Here is a 26183-nt window from a genome sequence, read left to right on the forward strand (position 1 = left end):
TTCAGACGGGCCTGGACATGCGCTGGCTTGAGCAGGGGGACCTTGTGTGCGCTGCAGGATTTTAATCCATGACGGCGTAGTGTGTTACTAATGGTTTTCTTTGAGACTGTGGTCCCAGCTCTCTTCAGGTCATTGACCAGGTCCTGCCGTGTAGTTCTGGGCTGATCCCTCACCTTCCTCATGAACATTGATGCCCCACGAGGTGAGATCTTGCATGGAGCCCCAGACCGAGGGTGATTGACCATCGTCTTGAACTTCTTCCATTTTCTAGTAATTGCGCGAACAGTTGTTGCCTTCTCACCAAGCTGCTTGCCTATTGTCCTGTAGCCCATCCCAGCCTTGTGCAGGTCTACAATTTTAACCCTGATGTCCTTACACAGCACTCTAGTCTTGGCCATTGTGGAGAGGTTGGAGTCTGTTTGATTGAGTGTGTGGACAGGTGTCTTTTATACAGGTAACGAGGTCAAACAGGTGCAGTTAATACAGGTAATGAGTGGAGAACAGGAGGGCTTCTTAAAGAAAAACTAACAGGTCTGTGAGAGCCGGAATTCTTACTGGTTGGTAGGTGATCAAATACTTATGTCATGCAATAAAATGCAAATTAATTACTTAAAAATCATACAATGTGATTTTCTGGATTTTTGTTTTAGATTCCGTCTCACATTTGAAGTGTACCTATGATAAAAATTACAGACCTCTTACTTTGTAAGTAGGGAAACCTGCAAAATCGGCAGTGTATCAAATACTTGTTCTCCCCACTGTACATAGATTTAGCTACTTTATAATAACCACATTGGGGTGTCTTCCATAGAACTCTGTAGTGAGAATGTTAGAATATCGAGAAAACGAGTTCTAACCCACTTCATTTGATTGTGTGCCAATGTGAGGGCAGTATCCTACTTGTTATTGGTGTCAGATTCGGTCACCTCTGTGATCTCATAAGTATGTCTCCTGCAAAAATAGGAAATCTATCTATACTGAACAAAAATATAAATGCAACATGCAACAATTTCAAAGATTTTATTGAGTTACAGTTCATATAAGGAAATCAGTCAACTGAAATAAATTCATTAGGCCCTAATCTATAGATTTCACATGATAGATATGCATCTGTTGGTCACAGATACCTTTAAAAAAAAAAAAAAGTAGGAGTGTGGATCAGAAAACCAGTCAGACCATTTGCCTCATGCAGCGCGACAAGTCTCCTTCGCATAGAGTTGATCAGGCTGTTGATTGTGGCCTGTGGACTGATTTCCCACTCTTCTTCAATGGCTGTGCGAAGTTGTTGGATAATGGCGGAAACTGGAACACGCTGTCGTATACGTTGGTCCAGATCATCCCAAACATGCTCAATGGGTGACATGTCTGGTGAGTATGCAAGCCATGGAAGAACTGGGACATTTTCAGCTTCCAGGAATTATGTACAGTTCCTTGCAACATGGGGCCGTGCATTATCATGCTGAAACATGAGGTAATGGCGGCAGATGAATGGCATGACAATAGGCCTCAGGATCTCGTCACGGTATCTCTGTCCATTCAAATTGCCATCAATAAAATGCAATTGTGTTCATTGTCCGTATCATAACCCCACCGCCACAATGGGGCACTCTGTTCACAACGTTGATATTAGCAAACTGCTCGCCCACACGACGCCATACACATGGTCTGTGATTGTGAGGCCTGTTGGACATACTTCTAAATTCTCTAAAACGATGTTGGAGGTGGCTTATGGTAGAGAAATGAACATTAAATTCTCTGGCAACAGCTCTGGTGGACTTCCAACTTGAGACATCTGTGGCATTGTGTTGTGACAAAACTGCACATTTTAGAGTGGCCTTTTATTGTCCCCAGGTGAACCTGTGTAATGATCATACTGTTTAATCAGCTTCTTAATATGCCACACCTGTCAGGTGGATGGATTATCTTGGCAAATGAAAAATGCTCACTAACAGGGATGTAAACAAATTTGTACGTACAATTTTTGAGAAATAAGCGTTTTGTGAGTGAGTATTGAACATTTATATGGGATCTTTCATTTCAGCTCATGAAACATGGGAGCAACACTTTATGTGTTGCGTTTTATATTTTTGATCAGTGTAGTTTCTCCCTTGAATAAAGGTGGAATATACTGTAAGTGTATGTGTGTTTGCAAGCGCTTGTGTGTAGGCCTGTTCTTCCACGTGTCTCCCTCACTACATATGGGCAATTCCAGGGTAACGGAATTGTGCTGAAACTCAGATTCTTCACTTAAAATGTATGCCAAATTAAAACCGTTCATTTCAAAGTTTAACAAACCATACAACTCAATGCAAGTACAGCTTTTAACAATTTACTGAACATTTGACAAAACAATTTTTACTGAAGATGCAAAGTTTGGTAACAGAGTTTCGGTAAAATCCCCCTAAGTTTTTATTTAACTCTGATAAATATCCGCTTCAAATTAAGATTCGAAGATGTCTGCAGAAAGAATGGGGTGTCAGCAATGACGTGACACCTTGAGTTTGAAACAATCTCTTTTTGTTATTGAACTACAGTAAATTAAGTGGATTTACACCCAGTAGCATAATTGTGGTAAGGGATTTTCATCATGTGTCCCTGATCTGTACTATACAGAAATGCATAATTATGGATATGAATGTCATTCTCTTCATGGTGATGTATCTTAAGTAGGTACACAAAGGTATAAATATACAGTATCGTAATTTGCATATTTGGGTATTCTACACACTGGCTATTATTTTGATGCGCTCCGCCACCCAACAAGACCAAATTTGGTTGGACCGGACCAAATCTGAACCAATAATAGACGTCTATGTTTCACAAGTTTGGACATTAAAGTAGAGCACAGAACACAGTTCAGTAGAGTACAGTACATTATAGTGTTTTCAACTCTAGTGTACTCTACTGTGTACCAGGGGTCTGAACAGAACCACAAATTATTTTTTCTCTGTTACATTTTTTCCACCATCAAAATAAAGTTCTGAACCGGTTAGAACCCAAAAAAGTACTGGTTTGTTTCATTCCTTTCTGTTCCTTTTTGAACCTGTGAAATCGACAGTTTTTGGAAAGAAAGGGAGCTCATGGGTAGGTGTCAGTAAGAGCCGCGAGAGATTACATTAAATATAGAGGGAGTGAGGGGTTGTCCACTCTTTTCAAATCAAATCAAATGTTATTGGTCACATGCGCCGAATACAACAGGTGCAGACATTACAGTGAAATGCTTACTTACAGCCCTTAACCAACAGTGCATTTATTTTAAACAAAAAAGTAAAAATAAAACAACAACAAAAAAGTAAAATAAAGTGACAGTAGGGAGGCTATATATACAGGGGAGTACCGTTGCAGAGTCAATGTGCGGGGGCACCGGCTAGTTGAGGTAATATGTACATGTGGGTAGAGTTAAAGTGACTATGCATAAATAAAAAGGATGGGGTGGGGGGGCAGTGCAAATAGTCCGGGTAGCCATGATTAGCTGTTCAGGAGTCTTATGGCTTGGGGGTAGAAGCTGTTGAGAAGTCTTTTGGACCTAGACTTGGCACTCCGGTACCGCTTGCCGTGCGGTAGCAGAGAGAACAGTCTATGACTAGGGTAGCTGGAGTCTTTGACAATTTTGAGGGCCTTCCTCTGACACCGCCTGGTATAGAGGTCCTGGATGGCAGGAAGCTTTGCCCCAGTGATGTACTGGGCCGTACGCACTACCCTCTGTAGTGCCTTGCGGTCGGAGGCCAAGCAGTTGCCATACCAGGCGGTGATGCAACCAGTCAGGATGCTCTCGATGGTGCAGCTGTAGAATTCTTTGAGGATCTGAGGACCCATGCCAAATATTTTTAGTCTCCTGAGGGGGAAGAGACTAAACTCTTGCTTTGACCATCAGACAACGGAAAGAGAAATAAAAGTTATCAGTTGGACATAACAGTATGCCAGTGGAAGGGGGAACAGTAGCAGGTGACCCAACTGTGGTTTGTGACTACTATGATTTCCCATTGTAGCCAATTCAATTGCAGAAAATCCGTTACCAATTTTTCGGAAATTCAGTTACTGATTTGGAATTTTAGATTTTTTTTAATCCAATCAAATCAAATTGTATTTGTCACATGCGCCGAATACAACAGGTGTAGACCTTACAGTGAAATGCTTACTCACAAGCCCTTAACCAACAATGCACATTTAAGAAAAATAAGTGTTAAGTAAAAAATTACTTAAAAAATATACATAACAAATAATTAAAGAGCAGCAGTAAAATAACAGTAGCGAGGCTATATAGAGGGGGTACCGGGACAGAGTCAATGTGCGGGAGCACAGGTTAGTCGAGGTAATATGTACATGCAGGTAGAGTTAAAGTGACCATGCATAGATAATAAACGGAGAGTAGCAGCAGCGTAAAAGAGGGGGGTGGGTGGAACAATGCAAATAGTCCGGGTAGCCATTTGATTAGCTGTTCAGGAGTCTTATGGCTTGGGGGTAGAAGCTGTTAAGACAGTTGACACCGCCTGGTATAGAGGTCCTGGATGGCAAGAAGCTTGGCCCCAGTGATGTACTGGGCCGTACGCACTACCCTCTGTAGTGCCTTGTGGTTGGAGGCTGAGCAGTTGCCATACCAGGCGATGATGCAACATGTCAGGATGCTCTCGATGGTGCAGCTGTAGAACTTTTTGAGGATCTGAGGACCCATGCCAAATCTTTTCAGTCTCCTGAGGGGGAATAGGCTTTGTTGTGCCCTCTTCACAACTGTCTTGGTGTGTTTGGACCATGATAGTTTATTGGTGATGTGGACACCAAGGAACTTGAAGCTCTCAACCTGTTCCACTACAGCCCCGTCGATGCGAATGGGGGCGTGCTCAGTCCTCTTTTTTTTCCTGTAGTCCACAATCATCTCCTTTGTCTTGATCACGTTGAGGGAGAGGTTGTTATCCTGGCACCACACGGCCAGGTCTCTGACCTCCTCCCTATAGGCTGACTCATCGTTGTCGATGATCAGGCCTACCACTGTTGTGTCGTCGGCAAACTTAATGATGGTGTTGGAGTCGTGCCTGGCCATGCAGTCATAGGTGAACAGGGAGTACAGGAGGGGATTGAGCACGCACCCCTGAGGTACCCCCTTGTTGAGGATCACTGTGGCAGATGTGTTGTTACCTACCCTTACCACCTGGGGGCGGCTTAATAACTTAATAATTCATAAACAAAGTTTATATCAGTAAAAACAGTATAACTGATTGATAGGTCTACCTTTCAGGGCTTAAAATGTACGTTTTGGTCCACCAGCCACTTTGGCAGGTAGATAAAAAATATCTACCAGCCACTCAAGATTTTTATCAGCCAAAATATGTTTTAACCATAATTACATCAAAAAACACAAAACGGATGACCATGCTTTGTAATGTTTTTAAAACAAGAAATGTATTAGTAAGAAGTAATTTGGTATATTTGCATGGCCTTATTTCTATTACAGCATATTTGCTGACTGTCATTCATATGTAATATCGATAAGTTTAGGCTACTACAATTTTCCCTATACTATATTATGGTTCATTGTTTACCTCTGGATAACATGAAAACAGCCTAAGCAGCTCTGCTAGGGAGAGTGAAATGATCAGTGGGATGTTCTCTTATTTAATGAGAACACCCCACTGACCGTTTCACTCGCCCTAGCAGAGCTGGTTAGGCCGTTTTCATGTTATCCAGAGCGTTGGTGACTAACTGTGCTGCTGGCAACAATTAAACTACGCTTTTTTGCCGACGTTTACTGACACCGGCCATATTCAACGGGTGTTGTGCGTTCATAAATTCATCAGTTATTCTGCGCTCTGGCATACTCAGACTGAATTTACGAGCGCACCCAAAATGGTTACTTGCATAGGGAGTCTTTTGTTAAGACATGTAGCTAGCTAGCTAGCTAGGTAAACAATGAACCATAATCCTAACTCATGACGTTACTACCCTGCATGAATCTGCAGGTAGCTAACCAACCAGGTTCAATGTTAGCTAGCTAACAGTAGGCTCTAACTAGCCAAGCAAATGGCTCTGAGATACGAATAATAAGATCATACTCGTAACGTAGGATTACCTACACATACTGACCAGCTCAAACAGACAAGTGTGCTATATGGCAGACCAATCCGAACTGCTCTCTCGGCATGTCCAGCCGACTCATTATCTCAGACAATCATGGCTAGTGGGAAGGTTGTTGTCTTTTTCTGTGGCTTAACCAACTAGGCTCGTAATTTAATTTTTTTATTCGTATTTACAGATGGCATACAAGTTTGTTATTAAAGCACATGAACGTTCACATGTTCCAGAAGGCATTTCTGCCCAAAAACGCATTTTGATAAAAAAAATAATGCAGTTCAAATGGCTCCCCTGTGAAGTAGTGACCCGCGACATACACCTAGTTTCCTGAAACGAGTCACATATATTTAGTATAGATTTATCTAAAAAGGATACCTTTTTTAATGTTTCACTATTTTAATTTTTATGAAATTCACTGAGGAGGATTGTCCTCCCCTTCCTCCTCTGGCTCAATTTCATTAAACGTTTTTGTGACCTGAGTCTTTTAATCAAAATGTTCAGCTGCCCCTTTAAGGGCAGGAGGTTACCATGATAACGGGGCCAATGAAGTCATGTGTTTGTGTGTGAGATTTTGGATCTGACTAGTAGTAGACCGTGTCTCTTCGCAATCTGTTGAAGTAGCAGATGCTACCTTTACTTATTACTTCTGTGAACTTTCATTATCCTCCTTCCACATGAGGGAGATATATTAGAAAATATAGCTGTGAGCAGCAATGAACGGGGTTGACAGGATGCCAGAAGGACACATCAGTTGGATAACAAATCAAGCACTCTATCATGTAGGAACCATCTTCCTTTATGTGCAATCAGTGAAAGCATTACCATGTTTATCTCTCAATATCACAAGGATAATAACATAATAGTCAAAATATTTCACGTTTGTCAAAATCTGGTTGTGTAAATGATTTAAATCTAATTTAGTACACTCCACATTAGCATTCCAAGGTACTTCAATACACTCTCACAGCTGTAATACGCTGACTGCGCAAGTGGCAGGAATTCCGGTTTCTCGTCCCCCTCCCCCAAAAAATAAAAAACGTTTTAACTACGTTCAGACCACATAATAGGGCAACAATATGTGATTATACAGATGTACTAATCACGATATTTCACATTGTCTGCATAATTAAGTCTAACATTAATTTGCATGAGACAAAGTCCACTTGATCAATAGTTATTGCGCTAGTATTCTCTGGTGCCAATGACATCTATAGTAACACCAACTACTCTGGTGCAGCCATCTAAGGACACTGACTTTATATTCACACATATTCTAAGGCCATATACAGTCGTGGTCAAAGGTTTTGAGAATGACACAAGTATTGGTCTTCACAAAGTTTGCTGCTTCAGTGTTTTTAGATATTTTTGTCAGATGTTACTATGGTATACTGAAATATAATTACAAGCATTCCATAAGTGTCAAAGGCTTTTATTGACAATTACATTAGGTTTATGCAAAGAGTCAATATTTGCAGTGTTGACCCTTCTTTTTCAAGACCTCTGCAATCCGCCCTGGCATGCTGTCAATTAACTTCTGGGCCACATCCTGACTGATGGCAGCCCATTCTTGCATAATCAATGCTTGGAGTTTGACAGAACTTGTGGGTTTTTATTTGTCCACCCGCCTCTTGAGGATTGACCACAAGTTCTCAATGGGATTAAGGTCTGGGGAGTTTCCTGGCCATGGACCCAAAATGTCGATGTTTTGTTCCCCGAGCCACTTAGTTATCACTTTTGCCTTATGGCAAGGTGCTCCATCATGCTAGAAAAGGCATTGTTTGTCACCAAACTGTTCTTGGATGGTTGGGAGAAGTTGCTCTTGGAGGATGTGTTGGTACCATTCTTTATTCATGGATGTGTTCTTAGGCAAAATTGTGAGTGAGCCCACTCCCTTGGGTGAGAAGCAACCCCACACATGAATGGTCTCAGGATGCTTTACTGTTGGCATGACACAGGACTGATGGTAGCGCTCACCTTGTCTTCTCCGGACAAGCTTTTTTCCGGATGCCCCAAACATTCGGAAAGGGGGTTCATCAGAGAAAATGACTTTACCCCAGTCCTCAGCAGTCCAATCCCTGTACCTTTTGCAGAATAGCAGTCTGTCCCTGATGTTTTTCCTGGAGAGAAGTGGCTTCCTCGCTGCCCTTCTTGACACCAGGCCATCCTCCAAAAGTCTTTGCCTCACACTGCCTGCTGCCATTCCTGAGCAAGCTCTGCACTGGTGGTGTCCCGATCCCGCAGCTGAATCAACTTTAGGAGACGGTCCTGGCGCTTGCTGGACTTTCTTGGGCGCCCTGAAGCCTTCTTCACAACAATTGAACCTCTCTCCTTGAAGTTCTTGATGATCCGATAAATGGTTGATTTAAGTGCAATCTTACTAGTAGCAATATCCTTGCCTGTGAAGCCCTTTTTCGTGCAAAGCAATGATAACGGCACGTGTTTCCTTGCAGGTAACCATGGTTAACAGAGGAAGAACAATGATTTCAAGCACCACCCTCCTTTTAAAGCTTCCAGTCTGTTATTCTAACTCAATCAGCATGACAGAGTGATCTCCAGCCTTGTCCTCGTCAACACTCTCACCTGTGTTAACGAGAGAATCACTTACATGATGTCAGCTGGTCCTTTTGTAGCAGGGCTGAAATGCAGTGGAAATGTTTTTTTGGGATTCAGTTCATTTTCATGGCAAAGAGGGACTTTGCAATTAATTGCAATTCATCTGATCACTCTTCATAACTTTCTGGAGTATATGCAAATTGCCATCATAACTGAGGCAGCAGACTTTGTGAAAATTAATATTTGTGTCATTCTCAAAACTTTTGACCACGACTGTACATAAGGTTTACATACCAAATTTCATTGCCCCATGACCACCATAATAGTTATGGACGCTCAAGTTTTGTCTTATTTCTTGTTTGTTTCACCCAAAAATATTTTGCGTCTTGAAAGTGGTAGGCATGTTGTGTAAATCAAATGATACAACCCCCCCAAAAATCTATTTTAATTCCAGGTTTTAAGGCAACAAAATAGGAAAAATGCCAAGGGGGGTGAATACTTTCGCAAGCCACTGTAATTTGTTTTAAAATTAACATTTTCTCTCAGCTCTGTGGAGAAATTTCTAGAATAGCAGGAAAATGGCTTAACAATTCTCTACACCGCCAAGAAAATAAGTTACCAATCTATATTGAAGTTATTTGACCATGTCGCTGTGAACCCCTTAATATTTTTTGGATCTTCAACATTCTTGTGTTTTGATGTATTTGTAATACCTTTTTAAGACTTTTTCTGGTAGATGTTTCTAAGACCCCTTTTCCATCTGTTTGACAAGAAATCCAAAATCCAAAAATAAATTCCAAAGAAAAAATGTTTTAAAAATGTATATATGCCTTATTTTCTCAAAAATATAGACTCTTAGCTTTAATTTCACACCCGGTTTTACATGCTCCTATGACCTTCATATGTTTGTGCTCATGGGTCATTTTACATGGAAATTACCTTTTTGTGTTTTCTCTACATGACTGTATGAGCCATCTGGTGTGGTAACCAGGGCTTTCTCCTCCCAGCATGCACTGCGGCAGCAGCAGCCAGGGCAGGCAGGCACACTGCCCTGTGGGCTAGGCTTTGCTTTGCCGTGTCTAGGGCCCTGCCTGCCTGGCTCTCTCTCTGTGGGGATAGCTAGCTAGTGTAAAAATAGCTCACCGAGTGTGAACACCAGAGTGGCACTACATTCACTGTTAGCGTCTCACTCCGAGAGGTCTGGTCACATAGTGGTGGTGGTGGAGTCTTTGGATGTATCCCAAATGGCACCTGATTCCCTGTATAGTGCATTGCTTTTGACCCTGGTCAACACTAGTGCACTATAAATGGAAAAGGGGTCCATTTGGGATGCAGACTCTCTGTTTCCATTATGAATCATTCACACACAGATGGTGGTGAGCCAAGACATACACACAGTGAGTATAGTCATAAGCACGGTGGTTGGTTGGTTGCTAGTCTCTTGGATAGTTTCTATACTGCTAACGAAAATGAAATAATACATTTTGTCTTTTACACTTATCTGCTTCCACCTCTTTATGAAGTGTCTAGTCTACACACTGAATCATCCTCAGAACATACTGTATACACCAAGCGGTGTCTGTGGAAGGGCTGAAAAATTGCCAAACACTCCAGCCACCCCTGCCATAGACTTCTCTCTGTTTCCGTCCGGAAGGCGGTAGCGGAGTATCAGGTCTCGGAACAACATGCTCCAAAACAGCTTCTACCCATAAGCAATGAGACTTTAAACAGATAGACAATAGCCTCCCACCCCCACCAAGGACCATATGCAATGACTGACTATATGCACACTCAGTCTCTACCCACACACTCGCACACGCCTACACTGACACTCTTGCACACACACTACACCCACACACAAAGTCCCATACCCACACACAAAGTCCCATACCCACACACAAACACTCACCACCATGCACACACCCACCCACCACTTATGTTGCTGCTATATTGATTATTATTATTTATCCTGCTACTAGTCACTTTCTCCTAATCCCTGCCTACATGTACATACATTGCCTTCAGAAAGTATTCACACCCTTTTTTCCACATTTTGTTGTGTTATAGCCTGATTTTAAAATGGATTAAATTGAGATTTTGTCACTGGCCTACACACAATACACCCGAATGTCAAAGGGGAATTATGTTTTCCGAAATGTTTACACATTTATAAAAAATTAGATGCTGAAATGTCTTGAGTCAATAAGTATTCAACCCCTTGTTACGGCAAGCCTAAATAAGTTCAGGAGTAAAATGTGCTTAACAAGTCACATAAGTTGCATGGACTCGCTCTGTATGCAATAATAGTGCTTAATGTGATTTTTGTATGACTACATCATCTTTGTACCCCACACATACAATTATCCCTCAGTCGAGCAGTGCATTTCAAACACAGATTCAACCACAAAGACCAGGGAGGTTTTCCAAATGCCTCGCAAAAAAGCAAATCCAATACAACACATTGCTTAGTACCACTCTCCATATGTTCAAGCATAGTGGTGGCTGCATCATGTCATGGGTATGCTTGTAATCGTTATGGACAAAGGAGTTTTTCAGGATAAAAAAATGAATGGAATGGCGCTAAGCACAGGCAAAATCCTAGAGGAAAACCTGGTTCAGTGTGCTTTCCACCAGACACTGGGAGATTAATTCACCTTTCAGCAGGACAATAACCTAAAACACAAGGGCAAATCTACACTGGAGTTGCTTACCAAGAAGACAGTGTTGGTAAGCAACTCCAGTGTAGGACAATAACCCATAATGTTTGTCATTATGGGTTATTGTGGGTAGATGGGTTAGTGGAAACAAATCTATTTAATCCATTTTGAATTCAGACTGTAACACAACTAAATGTGGAATAAGTCAAGGGGTATGAATACTTTATGAAGGTATTGTATCTACCTCAACTACTCCAGTATGCACATTGTAAATGTGGTACTGGCACTGACCCTGTATATAGCTTACATCATCCTGTTCTTTTTGTTCTTTTTTAATACTATTTTGATATTGAATACTGCACTGTTGGAAGGGCTTGCAAGTTAAACATTTCACTGTTATTGTGCATGCGACAAATACAACTTGAGTAAGTAGCCTGTTGTACCAGTGAATGAGATGCAGGAAATGAAGTAACCTTGAGAAGAACCAGGAAAAGGAATCAGTCAATTGCCCTCTCAAACAAATGGTGTTGTAATGTCACCTGAAGTAAACTAGGGCTTTTGCTATTCTCAGCACGAGTCAGAGAGACAGTGTGGTGTTGTGTACGTGTGTGACGGTGTGTAAAAGTTTCCATCTGTGTTATTCACTTGCAGTGTTTATTCGTGCGTGCAGGTGTCCGTGTGTGTGAATATTGATCATTCACAGGTACAAACAACACATTGAGGACATGCTGACTGAGGTGGGTGTGAAATGCTGTGACATAGAACACTGTCACACTGAGAGAGGGAGTCAATAAGAGTCCATCCACTTAACTCTATCCATGTGGCTGATGTGTGGATCAATCCACTGGTACAGTTCACGTATAATTACCACCCCCCAGTGCCGTAGTCAGTGGGGATTCTGGGTTATGAAGTCCTCCTCTCTGAGTTGTAGTCCAGTTGTCAGTTTGTATAATGGGTTAATATATAGACCTCTGAGTTGTTATGTGGCTGCTGGCCCTGCCTGGCACAGCCTCTCTGATCATCATAGCTGGTATTCTAGTCCCTACAGAGTTACTGTGAATGTGAACATGTGATGTTTTATAAAAAGACACTAATTATAATCAGAGAAGCTCTCATTAACGGTAATGTCATCAGCTCTTTCTCACTCGGATTAAAAAAGCCCATAGATGTTAGCTGACTGGCTCTGGGAAAATGGCACAGTTAGCTAGCTCTATATATCGTAGCTTCAGAGATTAGATGGCATCAAATGTAGGTAATGTTTCTATTCCCCTTTAATCGATCATGTGGTAAACATAGTGCGTGTGTTTGACCTCAGTGACTTTCCCCCCACTTTAGTTTTAGCATATGATTTTTTTAATTTCCCAGCAGTGACTCATTTGCATTTTCTTCACATGTTGAAATTAATTAATGAATATGGAAAAATATATCTGCAGCTGCTGCCAACACTCTCACTGCGCACAACTCTTCTCTCTCTCACACATGGATACACATTGTCCATAAAGACACAAATAAACATGTTGTCAAATGCTATAGCTATCTTACCCGCTCAATCTTGCACTGGAAACCTAAGTGTGTTATTGAAGCCTGTTTGTTAAGAGTTGTGCAAGGAGCTATTGATTACAGTTGACCGAATATCATCCACTCCAACTGTGTGACATGATGACTGTGGCTATGCTCTGCTGATCTAAAGATGGTCAGTGGCCATAATGTCTTCTTAATGACTACTAAAGTGTAAGAGGAACTAGCGTGTGATATCTCCTCCCTCCGGACCGTGTGATAAGAATGAACACTAGCGTGTGTTTAGTCATTTAATTTGCATCTGGCATTTGATTGGTTAATATTTAACCCTTAATAAGCCCTATTTTCACACCATCTTACTTGAATATCTCTCCAAAGCAGATAAACAGAAATGGTTGTACTGTATCATGACATTCAGAGCCATGTGAAATGCAAACTACAGCTGTACCTACTGCAAGGCCTGCACACTTTTTTTCACTGTGGTACAGGGATACATGGAAATACTACAAACTCTTGAACAAGTTCCAATAAACTAAGTTCCAATAAAACATCCTCCGGAAAATACACTATTGATTTTGAGACTGCTGATCTCTCTCTCTCCCTCTCTCTCTGTCTGTCTCTGTCTCGCTGTCTTCCTCTCTCTCTGCAGGCTAAAAGCTCTGGTGTCTACAGGAGGCAGAAATGTGCAGGCAGCTTGTGATTGGTGGGTATTGAAAACACACACACACACACACACCCTTACTTACTCCTTCCTGACTTAATAGCGAAATCCTGGTTAGATGTGGTGGTAATCATTACGGCCTAACAGGTTTACATGTAACTGAGTGGCTGACTGTGGATCACATTAAGGACATCCGTCCATAGACTGTATGAGAACATCTCTGTAACTGCATCACTGCTTCCATCTGCTGGTGGTGGAACAAACATGCACCACTCACTCACCCCACACCCTTTTTATTGCACATTACCGCTTTATAAAATGGAAAAATAAGACATCTTTTTTTTTTTTATATGAATGAATATACTGTAGTGTAATGGAAAATACTGTAGGGTCAAGTCATACTATTTTGACAGAGACACTTTATTATTAAGACATGACTCATGTTGGTTGAGAGTGTAGCCCACATCCAGTTCCCTAGGCTCATATTCAAAAAGCGTCTTTGTGTAGGAAGGCTGATCTAGGATTGGGTCCCCCACGCTCGTCCATATAGTCATATTCGTTATGATCTGAAAGGCAAGACTGATCTCAAATCAGTACTCCTACTCTGAGACTCTTTGAAAACGGGCCCTGTGTACTGACCCTCCCTCCATCCCCCCTCCCTCCTCTCCTTCTCCTCGCCCCAGGTTGTTCTCTCATGTGGACGACCCATTTCTGGACGACCCTCTCCCCAGGGAGTACGTATTGTACCTGCGCCCCAGCGGCCCCCTGCTCCACCAGCTCAGCACCTTCTGGCAGCAGTCACGGGTCACCTGCGGCAAGAACAAGGCCCACAACATCTTCCCTCACATCACCCTCTGCCAGTTCTTCATGGTGAGTACTGCCCTTGTTTGTCTGTGTTTCAGGACAAACCGTGAGACTGTTTGTCGTCAGTACAGGCTGTGACTGCACGTCTTTACTGGGTTTCTTTGAGCTTGATTCTTGGCATTGTTTCACTGTGTAATGTGCCATGGTGCATGTATATGCTGCTCTCTGGGTTTGACTCGGCTGTCGTCGCTCTGTGTATCTGTGCAATCTCTGTGTTATGCATCACTGTGTGCAGAGTTGTGTCTCTGTGTCTGTACTAGACTGTACATGTAACTCACTCAGTCACCCTCTCTCTCCAGTGTGCGGACGGTAAGGTGGAGGCCCTGAGTGAGGCCCTACAGGCTACTGTGGGGTCATGGAGGGGTCGTTTCCCTAACCCTCTCCCCCTGGAGCTCTACACCTCCTCCAACTTCATAGGCCTCTTTGTGGAGGAGCAGGTGGCAGAAGTACTGAAGGACTTTGCCGCTGACTTCGCTACGGAGGCGGCTACGAAAGCAGGTATATTGGACTTATATATTGGACAATACATAATACATAAGTGATAATGTCAGAGAAGCCGGTGTTTGGAAGATATATTGGCAAGGGTGCTGTTCGTCGAGGGCTGGCAAACCGTGCCAATATACAGTTGAAGTCGGAAGTTTACATATACCTTAGCCAAATACATTTAAATACATTTTTCACAATTCCTGACATTTATTCCTAGTAAAAATTCCCTGTCTTAGGTCAGTTAGCATCACCACTTTATTTTAAGAATGTGAAATGTCAGAATAATAGTAGAGTGATTTATTTCAGCTTTTATTTATTTCATCACATTCCCAGTGGGTCAGAAGTTTACATACACTCAATTAGTATTTGGCAGCATCGCCTTTAAATTGTTTAACTTGGGTCAAACATTTTGGGTAGCCTTCCACAAGCTTCCCACAATAAGTTGTGTGAATTTTGGCCCATTCCTCCTGACAGAGCTGGTGTAACTGAGTCAGGTTTGTAGGCCTCCTTGCTCGCACACGCTTTTTCAGCTCAGCCCACACATTTTCTATAGGATTGAGGTCAGGGCTTTGTGATGGCCACTCCAATACCTTGACTTTGTTGTCCTTAAGCCATTTTTCCACAACTTTGGAAGTATGCTTGGGGCTATTGTCCATTCGGAAGACCCATTTGTGACCAAGCTTTAACTTCCTGACTGATGTCTTGAGATGTTGTTTCAATATATCCACATTATTTTGTGAAGTGCACCCAAACGGGGAAGGCTTGCAAGCCGAACAACACCATCCCAACCGTGAAGCACGGGGGTGGCAGCAAAGCACCCCCACAGCATGATGCTGCCACCCCCGTGCTTCACGGTTGGGATGGTGTTCTTCGGCTTGCAAGCCTTCCCCTTTTTCCACCAAACAAACCGTTATATTTTTGTTTCATCAGACCAGAGGACATTTCTCCAAAAAGTACGATCTTTGTCCCCATGTGCAGTTGCAAACCGTAGTCTAGCTTTTTTATGGCGGTTTTGGAGCAGTGGCTTCTTCCTTGCTGAGCGGCCTTTCAGGTTATGTCGATATAGGACTCGTTTTACTGTGGATATAGATACTTTTGTACTTGTTTCCTCCAGCATCTTCACAAGGCCCTTTGCTGTTGTTCTGGGATTGATTTGCACTTTTCGCACCAAAGTACATGAATCTTTAGGAGACAGAACGCTTCTCCTTCCTGAGTGGTATGACGGCTGCGTGGTCCCATGGTGTTTATACTTGCGTACTATTGTTTGTACAGATGAACGTGGTACCTTCAGGCGTTTGGAAATTGCTCCCAAGGATGAACCAGACCTGTGGAGGTCTACAATTATTTTTATGAGGTCTTGGCTGATTTCTTTTGATTTTCCCATGATGTCAAGCAAATAGGCATTGAGTTTGAAGGTAGGCCTTGAAATACATCCACAGGTACACCTCCAATTGACTCAAATGATGTCAGAAGCTTCTAAAGCCATGACATCATTTTCTGGAATTTTCCAAGCTCTTTAAAGGCACAGTCAACTTAGTGTATGTAAACTTCTGACCCACTGGAATTGTGATACAGTGAATTATAAGTGAAATAATCTGCCTGTAAACAATTGTTGGGAAAATTACTTGTGTCATGTACAAAGTAGATATCCTAACCGACTTGCCAAAACTATAGTTTGTTAAAAAGACATTTTTTGGAGTGGTTGAAAAACAAGTTTTACTGACTCCAACCTAAGTGTATGTAAACTTCCGACTTCAACTGTATCCTCCAAACACCGGCTTCGAGGGCATTATCACCTTTATACAACGGGTTACCAACATATTCAAATAATGAAAACGGTATTTTGATTAATTTATTCATATTGTTTCACCCTTCCACAAGATATAGTCCCGACATAAATCTAGGGTTGCTTCCCAAGCCGGCTGGTCGTTAGTTCTATCGGTTCGGTTGCCAGAGACGCGACCCAGTCGTTCTTTCTAAATGTTCCATTGCCATTCTGGCTGGCAACGTTCTTATCCCTTGCTTGGTAGCTAGCCAACTACTGCTACGTTACAGTCACATCAAACAGTGCAGCAAGTAGCTGCATTTGCATTTGTTTAAGCTGTTTTCTAGTGATATTTATTTGGATACATCCATAACAATGAGCTAATGATGCGCGATTTCACCTAGACAATGTGCTCTCTCATCAGGAGCTAGCCAACAACCCAGCTAACACAATCACTTCAAACTGAAGCTGGAAAGACGGCGAACTAGCTGCATTTCGTTTTACCTGTTTTCTATTGATAGTTCTTTGTATATATCCATAAAAACTATTCTGATTCATGTTTTTGACTGGCTGATAAAAGCTGCCTGCGTCTCTGTCTCGTCCCGACTCCCGACCCCGACACGTTCATTACTATGGGACAGCTGGAGATCAAATTTGAATATTGAAATAATGTTGCAAATGTCAGAGACAGACAGCAAGGTTTATACAAATCTCCGTTGTTGAAAACGAAAATGTTACTCTAAAAGAAATGGGAGGTGTCTAGATGCTTTTTATAGTGGATATCAAGTTTATAATTTATAAAATGAGAGCATTTCAGCAACACAGTGTATTTAGTGCTCCTTCATGTCTCTTCCTCTGTGCTCAGATGTCTCTGTAATGTTTCTGTCTCTCTCCATTTATCGATATATCTGTAAATATGTAAACGGTATCTATAATGCTCCTGTCTCTCTCCCTCCGTAACTCAGATGTGCACGTGGAGCCCCATAAGAAGCAGCTCCATGTGACCCTGGCCTACCACTTCCAGACCAATCACCTGGCTGCCTTGGAGAAGCTGGCCAAGGGAGTGGACATATCATTGGGCTGCGATTGGCTGGCCGTGCTCTTCTCCCGGGACATCCGATTTGCCAACCACGAGGTACGCCAGCCCCCCCCCCCCCATCACACAACAAGGTCTCGTCTGCCTGACTCTGACCTGGTTGTGGCCTATGTGTTATTCATCTCTTTTTTTTGTCTTTATTACTGATATCTTGTTTACCTTTTTACATCTCTTTCATTTTAGTCTGTTTTAGTTCTATTGTTTTACTGTAAATTGTGTTGCAATTTTTAATACAATTTAAATACATTCAGAATTGAACCCTGCTCTCTGATTGGTGACCAGTTTGATCACTGACCTCTAACCCCAACCACCACCCCCCCCCCCCACCCTCCAGACGCTGCGTGTGATGTACCCATACGCGCCTCAGAACGAGGACGAGCTGGAGCTGGCGCCTGGGGACTTTATCTTCATGACCCCCGTGGAGCAGGGTAGTGCCAGCGAAGGCTGGGTCTATGGCACGTCTCTGGGCACGGGGCTACCTGGACTGCTGCCTGAGAACTATGTCAGCCGGGCAGATGAGTGTGACACCTGGGTCTTCCATGGGTAAGCAGAGGAAGGCTTCATACTCAATGGGTAGAGATTTGCTATGGATGTGATTCTGTAATAGAAGTGAGTTTGTAATGCAGTAGAGTTATCCCCTTTCTGCTCACTGTTTTGCTACTCCCAAACGTAGTGATTTAACACAGCGTTGTTACTTTTGATATGTTTTAGGTTCCTTCAAGTTCATCTCCTGAATCTGTATGTCTGTTCCCCAGATCTCACTCTTTCAGCAACCCCGCCTCCCCGTCCAACGCTGGGGGTGCAGTGGGCGGCCTGTTATTTGATGGACAGCTGGACAGACGTTTTCTTGATGACCCGGGAGATCCATCCAGCCTCACTGTCCTGTGTCCACCTGTCCAGGTAGTCGTGTAACACTGAATGATTTGTCACAAAATTGAACACATTTTTGCAATATAGTTGTTTTTTAAAAACATTTTCAGAATGCATTTTTGAGGTTACTAAAGGCTGTACAACCTTGCTTATTCTACTTTGAATAAGAATTCAAATGTTTATGTACAGACATGATTGAATAATAGTTATAATAGTACTTTATAATGGGTATTAATAGTGTATCAATGGTGTCTTAGCTGTGTAATGAAACTGTGTTCTCCAGATGCTGAGGCCCACCACTCAGTCGTGTCTTCCCAAGAGGAGTCTGTTTGTGTGTCGCCATGGTGAGAGGATGGATGTGGTGTTTGGGAAACACTGGATCACTCAGTGCTTCGATGCTAAAGGTCAGTAGAAGAGAGGATATAGGGGGAAATGTAATGTATTGGATAGTAGAAATGCTTTACTGTAGTACTAATGTACATACTGTATTATGATAATCAGTCTGCCTCCTCTTTTGCGTTCATAACTCTCTAGGCCGATATGTTCGCTCCAACCTCAACATGCCGTCTAGTTTGCCAACGAGAGGTGGAGGCTTCCGGGACTACGACAAAGACTGTCCAATCACAGTGTTCGGCTCCACTCAAGCCCGCCTTGTGGGCGAAGCCCTGTTGGAGAGCCACACGGTGATAGACTTTGTGTACTGTTCTCCCTCGCTGCGCTGTGTCCAGACTGCCCACAACATCCTCAGAGGTATGGCCTGAACAATATCATCACCATCAACCACAATCATCAGCTCGGAGTACAATAAACTATTCTATTCCAATTTATTCTATTCTATTGTATTCTATTTTATTCTATTCCATTCTACTGTATTATATTATATTCCTCAGGTCTACAGCAGGAGGGGAAGACTAAGATCCGTATAGAGCCTGGTCTGTTTGAGTGGACCAAGTGGGTGTCTGGCACCGCTCTCCCTGCCTGGATCCCTCCCACTGACATGGCCGCTGCTAGCCTGAGTGTGGACACAACCTACAGGTGCAGTACACCTAGTCTGAATACAGTACCTCACAACCTACACACACACACCCACACTTTAAATACTTTATTTGAACCCACAAATAACATGACATCATAAAGGATTCAAACATTTCAAAGGTCGTTGATGCAAGGACACTTAAGGAAACAAAAAGTGCCTTCTCCTCCACACATCTAGGCTCCCCATAACGGCTGAAACAGAGCAGTTCCTTGCCATTTTTTTTGCTTTACTCTTACGCAGGCCTGCAATCTGAAGGCCACGTACCATAAGCCTATGTACGTAGCCAAGACTGCCAAATATCAATACCACCAACTTACACACACACATACAGTCCTAGGCTGGAGGTGAAAGATACACTTCTACCCCTTTCACACTACTGAGCCGAGCCGAGCCAAGGCTGGTTCCTTATCCACCAAAGTCACTGAAACATCGCTGTTGAGGTGAAAAGACATTGTAAAAAGGAAATAGCCTGTCTGAGCCAGGATAGTTTGTTTCAGGTCAGCAATAAAAATGTTAAGTGCCACTATAAGGATTTTCTGAATATTTCATTTAGCAGACGCTTTTATCCAAAGCGACTTACAGTCATGCATGCATACATTTTACGTATGGTGGTCCCGGGAATTGAACCCACTATCCTGGCGTTGCAAGCGTCATGCTCTACCAACTGATCTACAGAGGACATGGCTCAGTGTGATTCTTCTCTCCTTCTCCTCCAGACCTCATATTCCCATCAGCAAGCTTGGCGTGTCAGAGTCCTATGACACCTACATCAGCCGGAGCTTCCAGGTCACCAAGGAGATTCTGACAGAGTGCAAAAACCTGGGTAAGATGGACCAAAGCAGACCAGACAGTCTCTGTGAAGTAACACTATGCTACATATTCAGAGTGTTCCAGAGGATGGGCCTGAGCAAGGCTCTGTGCAGAATCCCTGATCTACAAATCATCTGATCTACAACTACTCATTATGTGGTCAAGATTAGTGAATCTGTGCAACTAATTGCTCAGGATGATCCCCTCGAAAGTGCTGATTGGCTCCTAAACTCTGTGAGTTAGCGTGTGCAGGTCCATATCAGTGGAGGCTGGTAACTTGAAAAATTGAGGAGGATAGGAGAACCACGGTATAGGCACGGAGACGACGGTGTGTTTCAAAAATCGCCAAAGGCAAATGATTTTAACCTAAAACATTTAATAAAGACATTTTATAATGAAATATTATGGGGAATGGGAATGAGGGCTACTTAGTGTTGGGAAGGGATCACAGCAGTGATTGAATGTGGGTATGAGTTGAGGTGTTCAAAGGCTTCAGTGCAGGACAAAAGAGCTAAGAATTAGTTAATCCAAGCAAGGATAAAAATCAGATTGATGTGTAATAATGTGATTTGTGTTTGAATGTGATTGAGTCTACATACAGTAATGAGAGAAAATTGACAGGCTTAATCACAGTGCTTGGAGAGGAAACATTCAATGCACCAGTGGATGAGAGGGCACAAGAGACATGGCTTCAGTTCATATCAGGAGAGAGTTGACACTGGTAGAGGAGTGGTCATCCTCTCTTAATCAGGGAACAGGAGGGGACCTGCGAGCGACAACTGATGTCTGTGGTTTCATCCATTTGCCATGTGACAAAATGCGCTGCGTCAACCTTTCTTTTAGTCTCACTTTTAATGGATGATGCGATGGAAGCTATCAAATCATTCTGAATTGATCTCGGCATCAAAGAAGTAGCAGGAAAATGTTTAATAAATGGAACTAACACAACACGAAAATAAAGTTATAAAACCAAGAATACAATATATAATCTACCTCCTTCGTCTCCTGTAGTTTGAAGAAACTAATTTGAATTGAATAATATCCAAAAAATGCTTAACTAGCTATCACTATTCACTATGCCAATCTCAATCTATCCAACAATGTCACCACTCACCAAGCTTCTAAATCACACATGCGTAGTACTAGGTTAATTCTCTGATTCTTTGATTGGATGGACAACATGTCAGTTCATACTGCAAAAGCTTTGATTTGTTGGAGGACGTGCTCCGAAAGTCGTCATAATTACCATGTAGGTCTATGGAAGGAGTTGAGGAGCATGAGCCTACTAGGTTTTGTATTGAAGTCAATGTAGCCAGAGGAGGATGGAAAATAGCTGTCGTCCGGCTACACTGTGGTACTACCCTAGAGGATGCTGTTGAGACTACTGTAGACCTTCATTGCAAAACAGTTTGTTTTAATCAGGTACTTGGTGACATGAATATATTTAGTATAGTTTTATCTATTTCTCAAATTCACTGATGGTCCTTCCCTTCCTCCTCTGAGAAGCCTCCACTGGTCCATGTAATGTAAGTGATGGTATTTGTGAGTTTGTGTGTATAAGCCCATATGTACTGTACAGTAAGTCATGTTATGTGTGGTAGGTAGCCTAGCGGTTAAGAGCGTTGGACCAGTAACTGAAAGGTTCGAATCCCCGAGCCTACTAGGTGAAAAACCTGTTGATGTGCCCTTGAGCAAAGCACTTAACCCTAATTGCTCTTGTAAGTCGCTCTGGATAAGAGCGTCTGCTAAATGACTAAAAATGGAAACGTATGTAACCTCTGTGGTCTCCCTCTGGTCTCACACAGGAAACACTGTGCTGATCGTGGCCCATGCTTCCTCCCTGGAGGCATGTACTCGCCAGATGCAGGGACTCAGCCCACAGAACGCCAAGGACTTTGTACAAGTGGTCAGGAAGGTCAGCATGCTTCCTTCAGCACGTCTCTCTCGCTCTTGATCTGCTATCTCTTTCTCTGTCTTGCTTTCCATCTCGCTTTCTTTCTCTCTCTCCCTTCTAAAGTATCTCTCGTTTTCTCCCTCCTTATCCCTTTCTCTCTGCCTCCTTTCTCTCTCTGTCTCCCCCCCCCCCCCCCCCCCCCACACACACTTCTCTAATGACACCAGTTTGTCCCTCAATAGACATCCATCTCTCCTTGTCTCCTTGTATAGATTCCTTACCTAGGTTTCTGTGCGGCTGAGGAGATGGGGGAGACAGGGGTGTGGCAGCTGGTGGACCCACCCATCCTTCCATTAACCCACGGGCCCAATCACAGCTTCAATTGGAGGGATACGCTACAGCAGGACTGAGGAAGTCCTGCCCCGCCCCATCATCCCAGCAGCCCAGAGAGACACTGCTGAGCTAAGACGGATGCAGCCAACGCAAGCGCAAAGCAAACATTTCCTCTGCTATCTAACTAGCGCGGTAAACGTACACACACACACACACCGCTATCAAAACCAGACCAAAAAGGCCCGGCTTCCATCGCAGACGCTGTGTAAACACACTCGTTGAATGAGTCTATATACACTGAGTGTACAAAACATTAGGAACACCTTCCTAATATTGAGTTGTACCCCCTTTTGCCCTCAGAACAGCCTCATTTCGTCGGGGCATGGACTCTACAATATGTCGAAAGCGTTCCACAGGGATGCTGGCCCATGTTGACTCCAATGCTTCCCACAGTTGTGTCAAGTTGGATGGATGTCCTTTGGCTGGTGGACCAATTGTTGATACACACGGGAAACTGTTGAGCGTGAAAAACCCAGCAGCGTTGCAGTTCTTTACACACTCAAACTGGTGTGCCTGGCACCTGCTACCATACCCCGTTCAAAGGCACTATTTTGTCTTGCCCATTCACCTTCTGAATGGCACACATACATAATCCATGTCTCAAGGCTTAAAGATCCTTCTTAAACCTGTGTCCTCCCCTTCATCTACACTGAATGAAATGGATTTAACAGGTGTCATCAATAAGGGATCATAGCTTTCACCTGGATTCACCTGGTCAGTCTGTCATGGAAAGAGCAGGTGTTCCTAATATTTTGTACAATCAGTGTATATTGCAGCATTGTGTGTGTATTGGCCAGAGCACAAATGACAGGAACAGGGCAGCAAAATCTCTGCAAGTTGCCCTTTCCCCTCCCTTCCCTATGCCTCACTGAATGGGGAGAGCGGTTCATGAAAACGTGTCATATTTCAGAGCAGTTGTTGGTGGCTAACAAACTCAGGTTGGGTTGTGTCATGAGAAGGGGATGTCTCTACCCAGCCGACGCTCTGGTGCATCCTGTGGAAGAAAACATGGCTGCTTTCTCATACACTGTGACGAGAAGAAACCTCCATAAGAAACCCCTTGTCTGCTAGAATCTTCCATGGCTCTGAAAATGAGATGTTCAATGTACTCAGTAATTTCACCTGCTGCTGCATAAACCCTCCTCAAAAAGCACAAATCTAGGCCTGAACCTTGACAATCAGATGAGAGCTGTCACTTTTAGCTGTTGGGTCGAGTTGGCTAGTTCAACCCTCCAACCATCCCTCAGCAACTCCAACCTAGCCGTAAATGCTTAGTTTAAAGAAGTTTGTTTGGAAAGGGTTTAAACATTCAAGCGTTTAACATTTATTTGTTTTTGTCTTTTACATGTGTTTTTGTGCAGCGCAAATCCTGTTAAATGACAAAAGTGTTCATGTTAGTTAGCACAACTAAGAAAATGACATGCAGGTATGTCCAACCAATGAAGGCAGAGGGACGATGTCATGAGCAGTTCTACATATCAACCAGTGCCATGTGCTTTGGGACAGCTAGCTACTGCACATGAGACACCTAGGATGTAGCCAACCAACCAACTACTCTTGCTGTCTGAATTATGATTTTATCAAGGTGAAACAGAAATGGAGATGGTTGACAGTCATCACAGATGTCTTGAGAAGGATCAATAGATCCTAATGATCCTTCTCAGGACCTGTTATAAGCAGTGTTGTGTTAAAAAGCACCAGCATATTTTCAGACTTTTTTTCTTCCTCAATGTATGTATGCTTTCCTTTTGCTTATATAGTGACCGATGAGTGAAGACCTGGTAAAAGTGCAGTGTAACCCATATGACCTCCCTCTCCTCCGCCCCAAACTTCGCCTTTGCTCAAACCACAGACTAAACAGTACATTAAACCATCAACATTGAGATGCTTCCTCTGGAAGGTCTTATTATTAATCTGTTGCCAATATCACCTAAAAATATGTTTTGTCATGATGATCAGTCATATCACAAATATGTCTTCATTTGAGGATGACTGTGTTTCTGTCTCTCTGCAAAGATATACAATGTAATAAGCTGTCTCTTTTTTTCACAACCTGCCAAACGTCATTAGTAACCCATCTACAGTATAACAAAGCATTGTGCTTCCAACAACATGGCTGCAAACACAATTTGCTGGCAGAAGTGGGAAAATGTGATGTTAGATAGAAACGGCATAATGAAAGTGCTTGCTTCTGTTACAACCCCCCCCCCCCCCCCCTCGCTTCTGTCTCCCCCTCTCGCTCTCACTGTTTCTCTCTCCCTCCCCTCCTCTCTGTACTGTGCTCTATGCGCTGTCTTTGCACAGAAAGCTCTTCTCAGGACTCTCCCGTTGTCTGTGTTTAGTCATTGATATGATGTTTGCTAGATAAGAAAGTTATATGAATATGTTGAAGGATTGGATATTTAAGTTGTTTCTTTTAAATGTATGTGATTCCCTGTATGAACAGGGGGCATCACTATTATTGAGAAAGGATATAATGATATGGTTGTCAAACGTATGTACAATGTATACAACAGCCTTCAGATGATAATGTATGAAACCATTCATTTATATTGTTGCAAAGAAGCGAATGGTTTAATGAATGAGTGAAGAATGATAGAAGAGGTATTATTGGTTAGATTTTCGGGTTTTTTCTGTGCCGAGTTTATTCCCTTTACTTAGTTTTGCAACTTCACTTTACTCTCACACTGTTTCGTCCATCCTACTTGAGTTGGCAGTACTCCATCTATTTAAGTCGTCAGTACTCTACACAGTCTAGTCTTCCCCACATTACTGTTAACTTGTTTTGTTGTCGTTTACCAGAAAATAATGAGTTAATATTAATAATAACCACCTCCTCTGCCCTGAGTCAAACTGCTCTCACTATTTCCACAAGTGCTCTCCATGCAAAAAGGGGAAATAAAACAAGCTCACAAACTATACATGAAACAAAATAAGTCATGTTAAAATGTTTTTATGTATTTATTGTTTTAAGATTTATGCATTACACAATGTGTTCCAGGTGATTGTGTATTATATTTTGTTGCAAATGACTGCCTCTGTAATTATGATTGTGAAAATTATAATGATCATGTACTGCTTAAGAAATATACAAATTATCTTTGCAAATAAATGTTATCTGCATTGATGTGCGATTTTGTAATTTTACTGTCAATTGATATGTGCGATTGTAAAGATGCCAATATTAACAAATGCCACTAGGTGGCACTGTATGATTGAGGATTTCAATTGGTTCGGCACAGTTTCACAAGTTGATGGTCCATAGAGGTCTGGTTGAATGACTATCTAGACATATACTCTGAGAAGGCATAGGCCGAATTGAACAAATTTATGTCATTGCACAACAAGATTTTTTCAACAAGATTTTATCAGTTTTAGTCATTTTTTCAGTACACTGAGTGAATAGCATAGCCGTGGGAAGTTGGGGTTCTGAGGGTGCTGCAGAACCCCCTGAAAAATCGTATAAAAACATATATTACAGATTTTTTTTCTCACAAAAGTAGTGCACTTGGCC

At 42.5% G+C, this 26183-nt stretch overlaps 1 protein-coding gene across 2 annotated transcripts in view; it reads left to right on the top strand.

Moving 5' to 3' along the window:
* Positions 1-25796, top strand: part of ubash3ba (ubiquitin associated and SH3 domain containing Ba) — a 58731-nt gene extending 32935 nt beyond the window's left edge. For both annotated transcript variants that reach the window (XM_084178685.1, XM_084178686.1), the window contains 12 exons: positions 13444-13497; positions 14139-14325; positions 14619-14817; positions 17536-17705; positions 18001-18209; positions 18422-18566; positions 18820-18940; positions 19071-19286; positions 19427-19571; positions 20289-20395; positions 22188-22297; positions 22549-25796. In XM_084178685.1, coding sequence (XP_084034811.1) covers positions 13444-13497; positions 14139-14325; positions 14619-14817; positions 17536-17705; positions 18001-18209; positions 18422-18566; positions 18820-18940; positions 19071-19286; positions 19427-19571; positions 20289-20395; positions 22188-22297; positions 22549-22686 — 1801 coding nt within the window. In that variant the 3' untranslated portion in view covers positions 22687-25796. The remainder of the gene's footprint in view (positions 1-13443; positions 13498-14138; positions 14326-14618; positions 14818-17535; positions 17706-18000; positions 18210-18421; positions 18567-18819; positions 18941-19070; positions 19287-19426; positions 19572-20288; positions 20396-22187; positions 22298-22548) is intronic.
* Positions 25797-26183: the final 387 nt, after the last annotated feature.

The sequence above is a fragment of the Coregonus lavaretus genome (assembly GCF_964263955.1).
Source record: "Coregonus lavaretus genome assembly, chromosome: 15".
In the NCBI taxonomy this organism is placed as follows: domain Eukaryota; kingdom Metazoa; phylum Chordata; class Actinopteri; order Salmoniformes; family Salmonidae; genus Coregonus; species Coregonus lavaretus.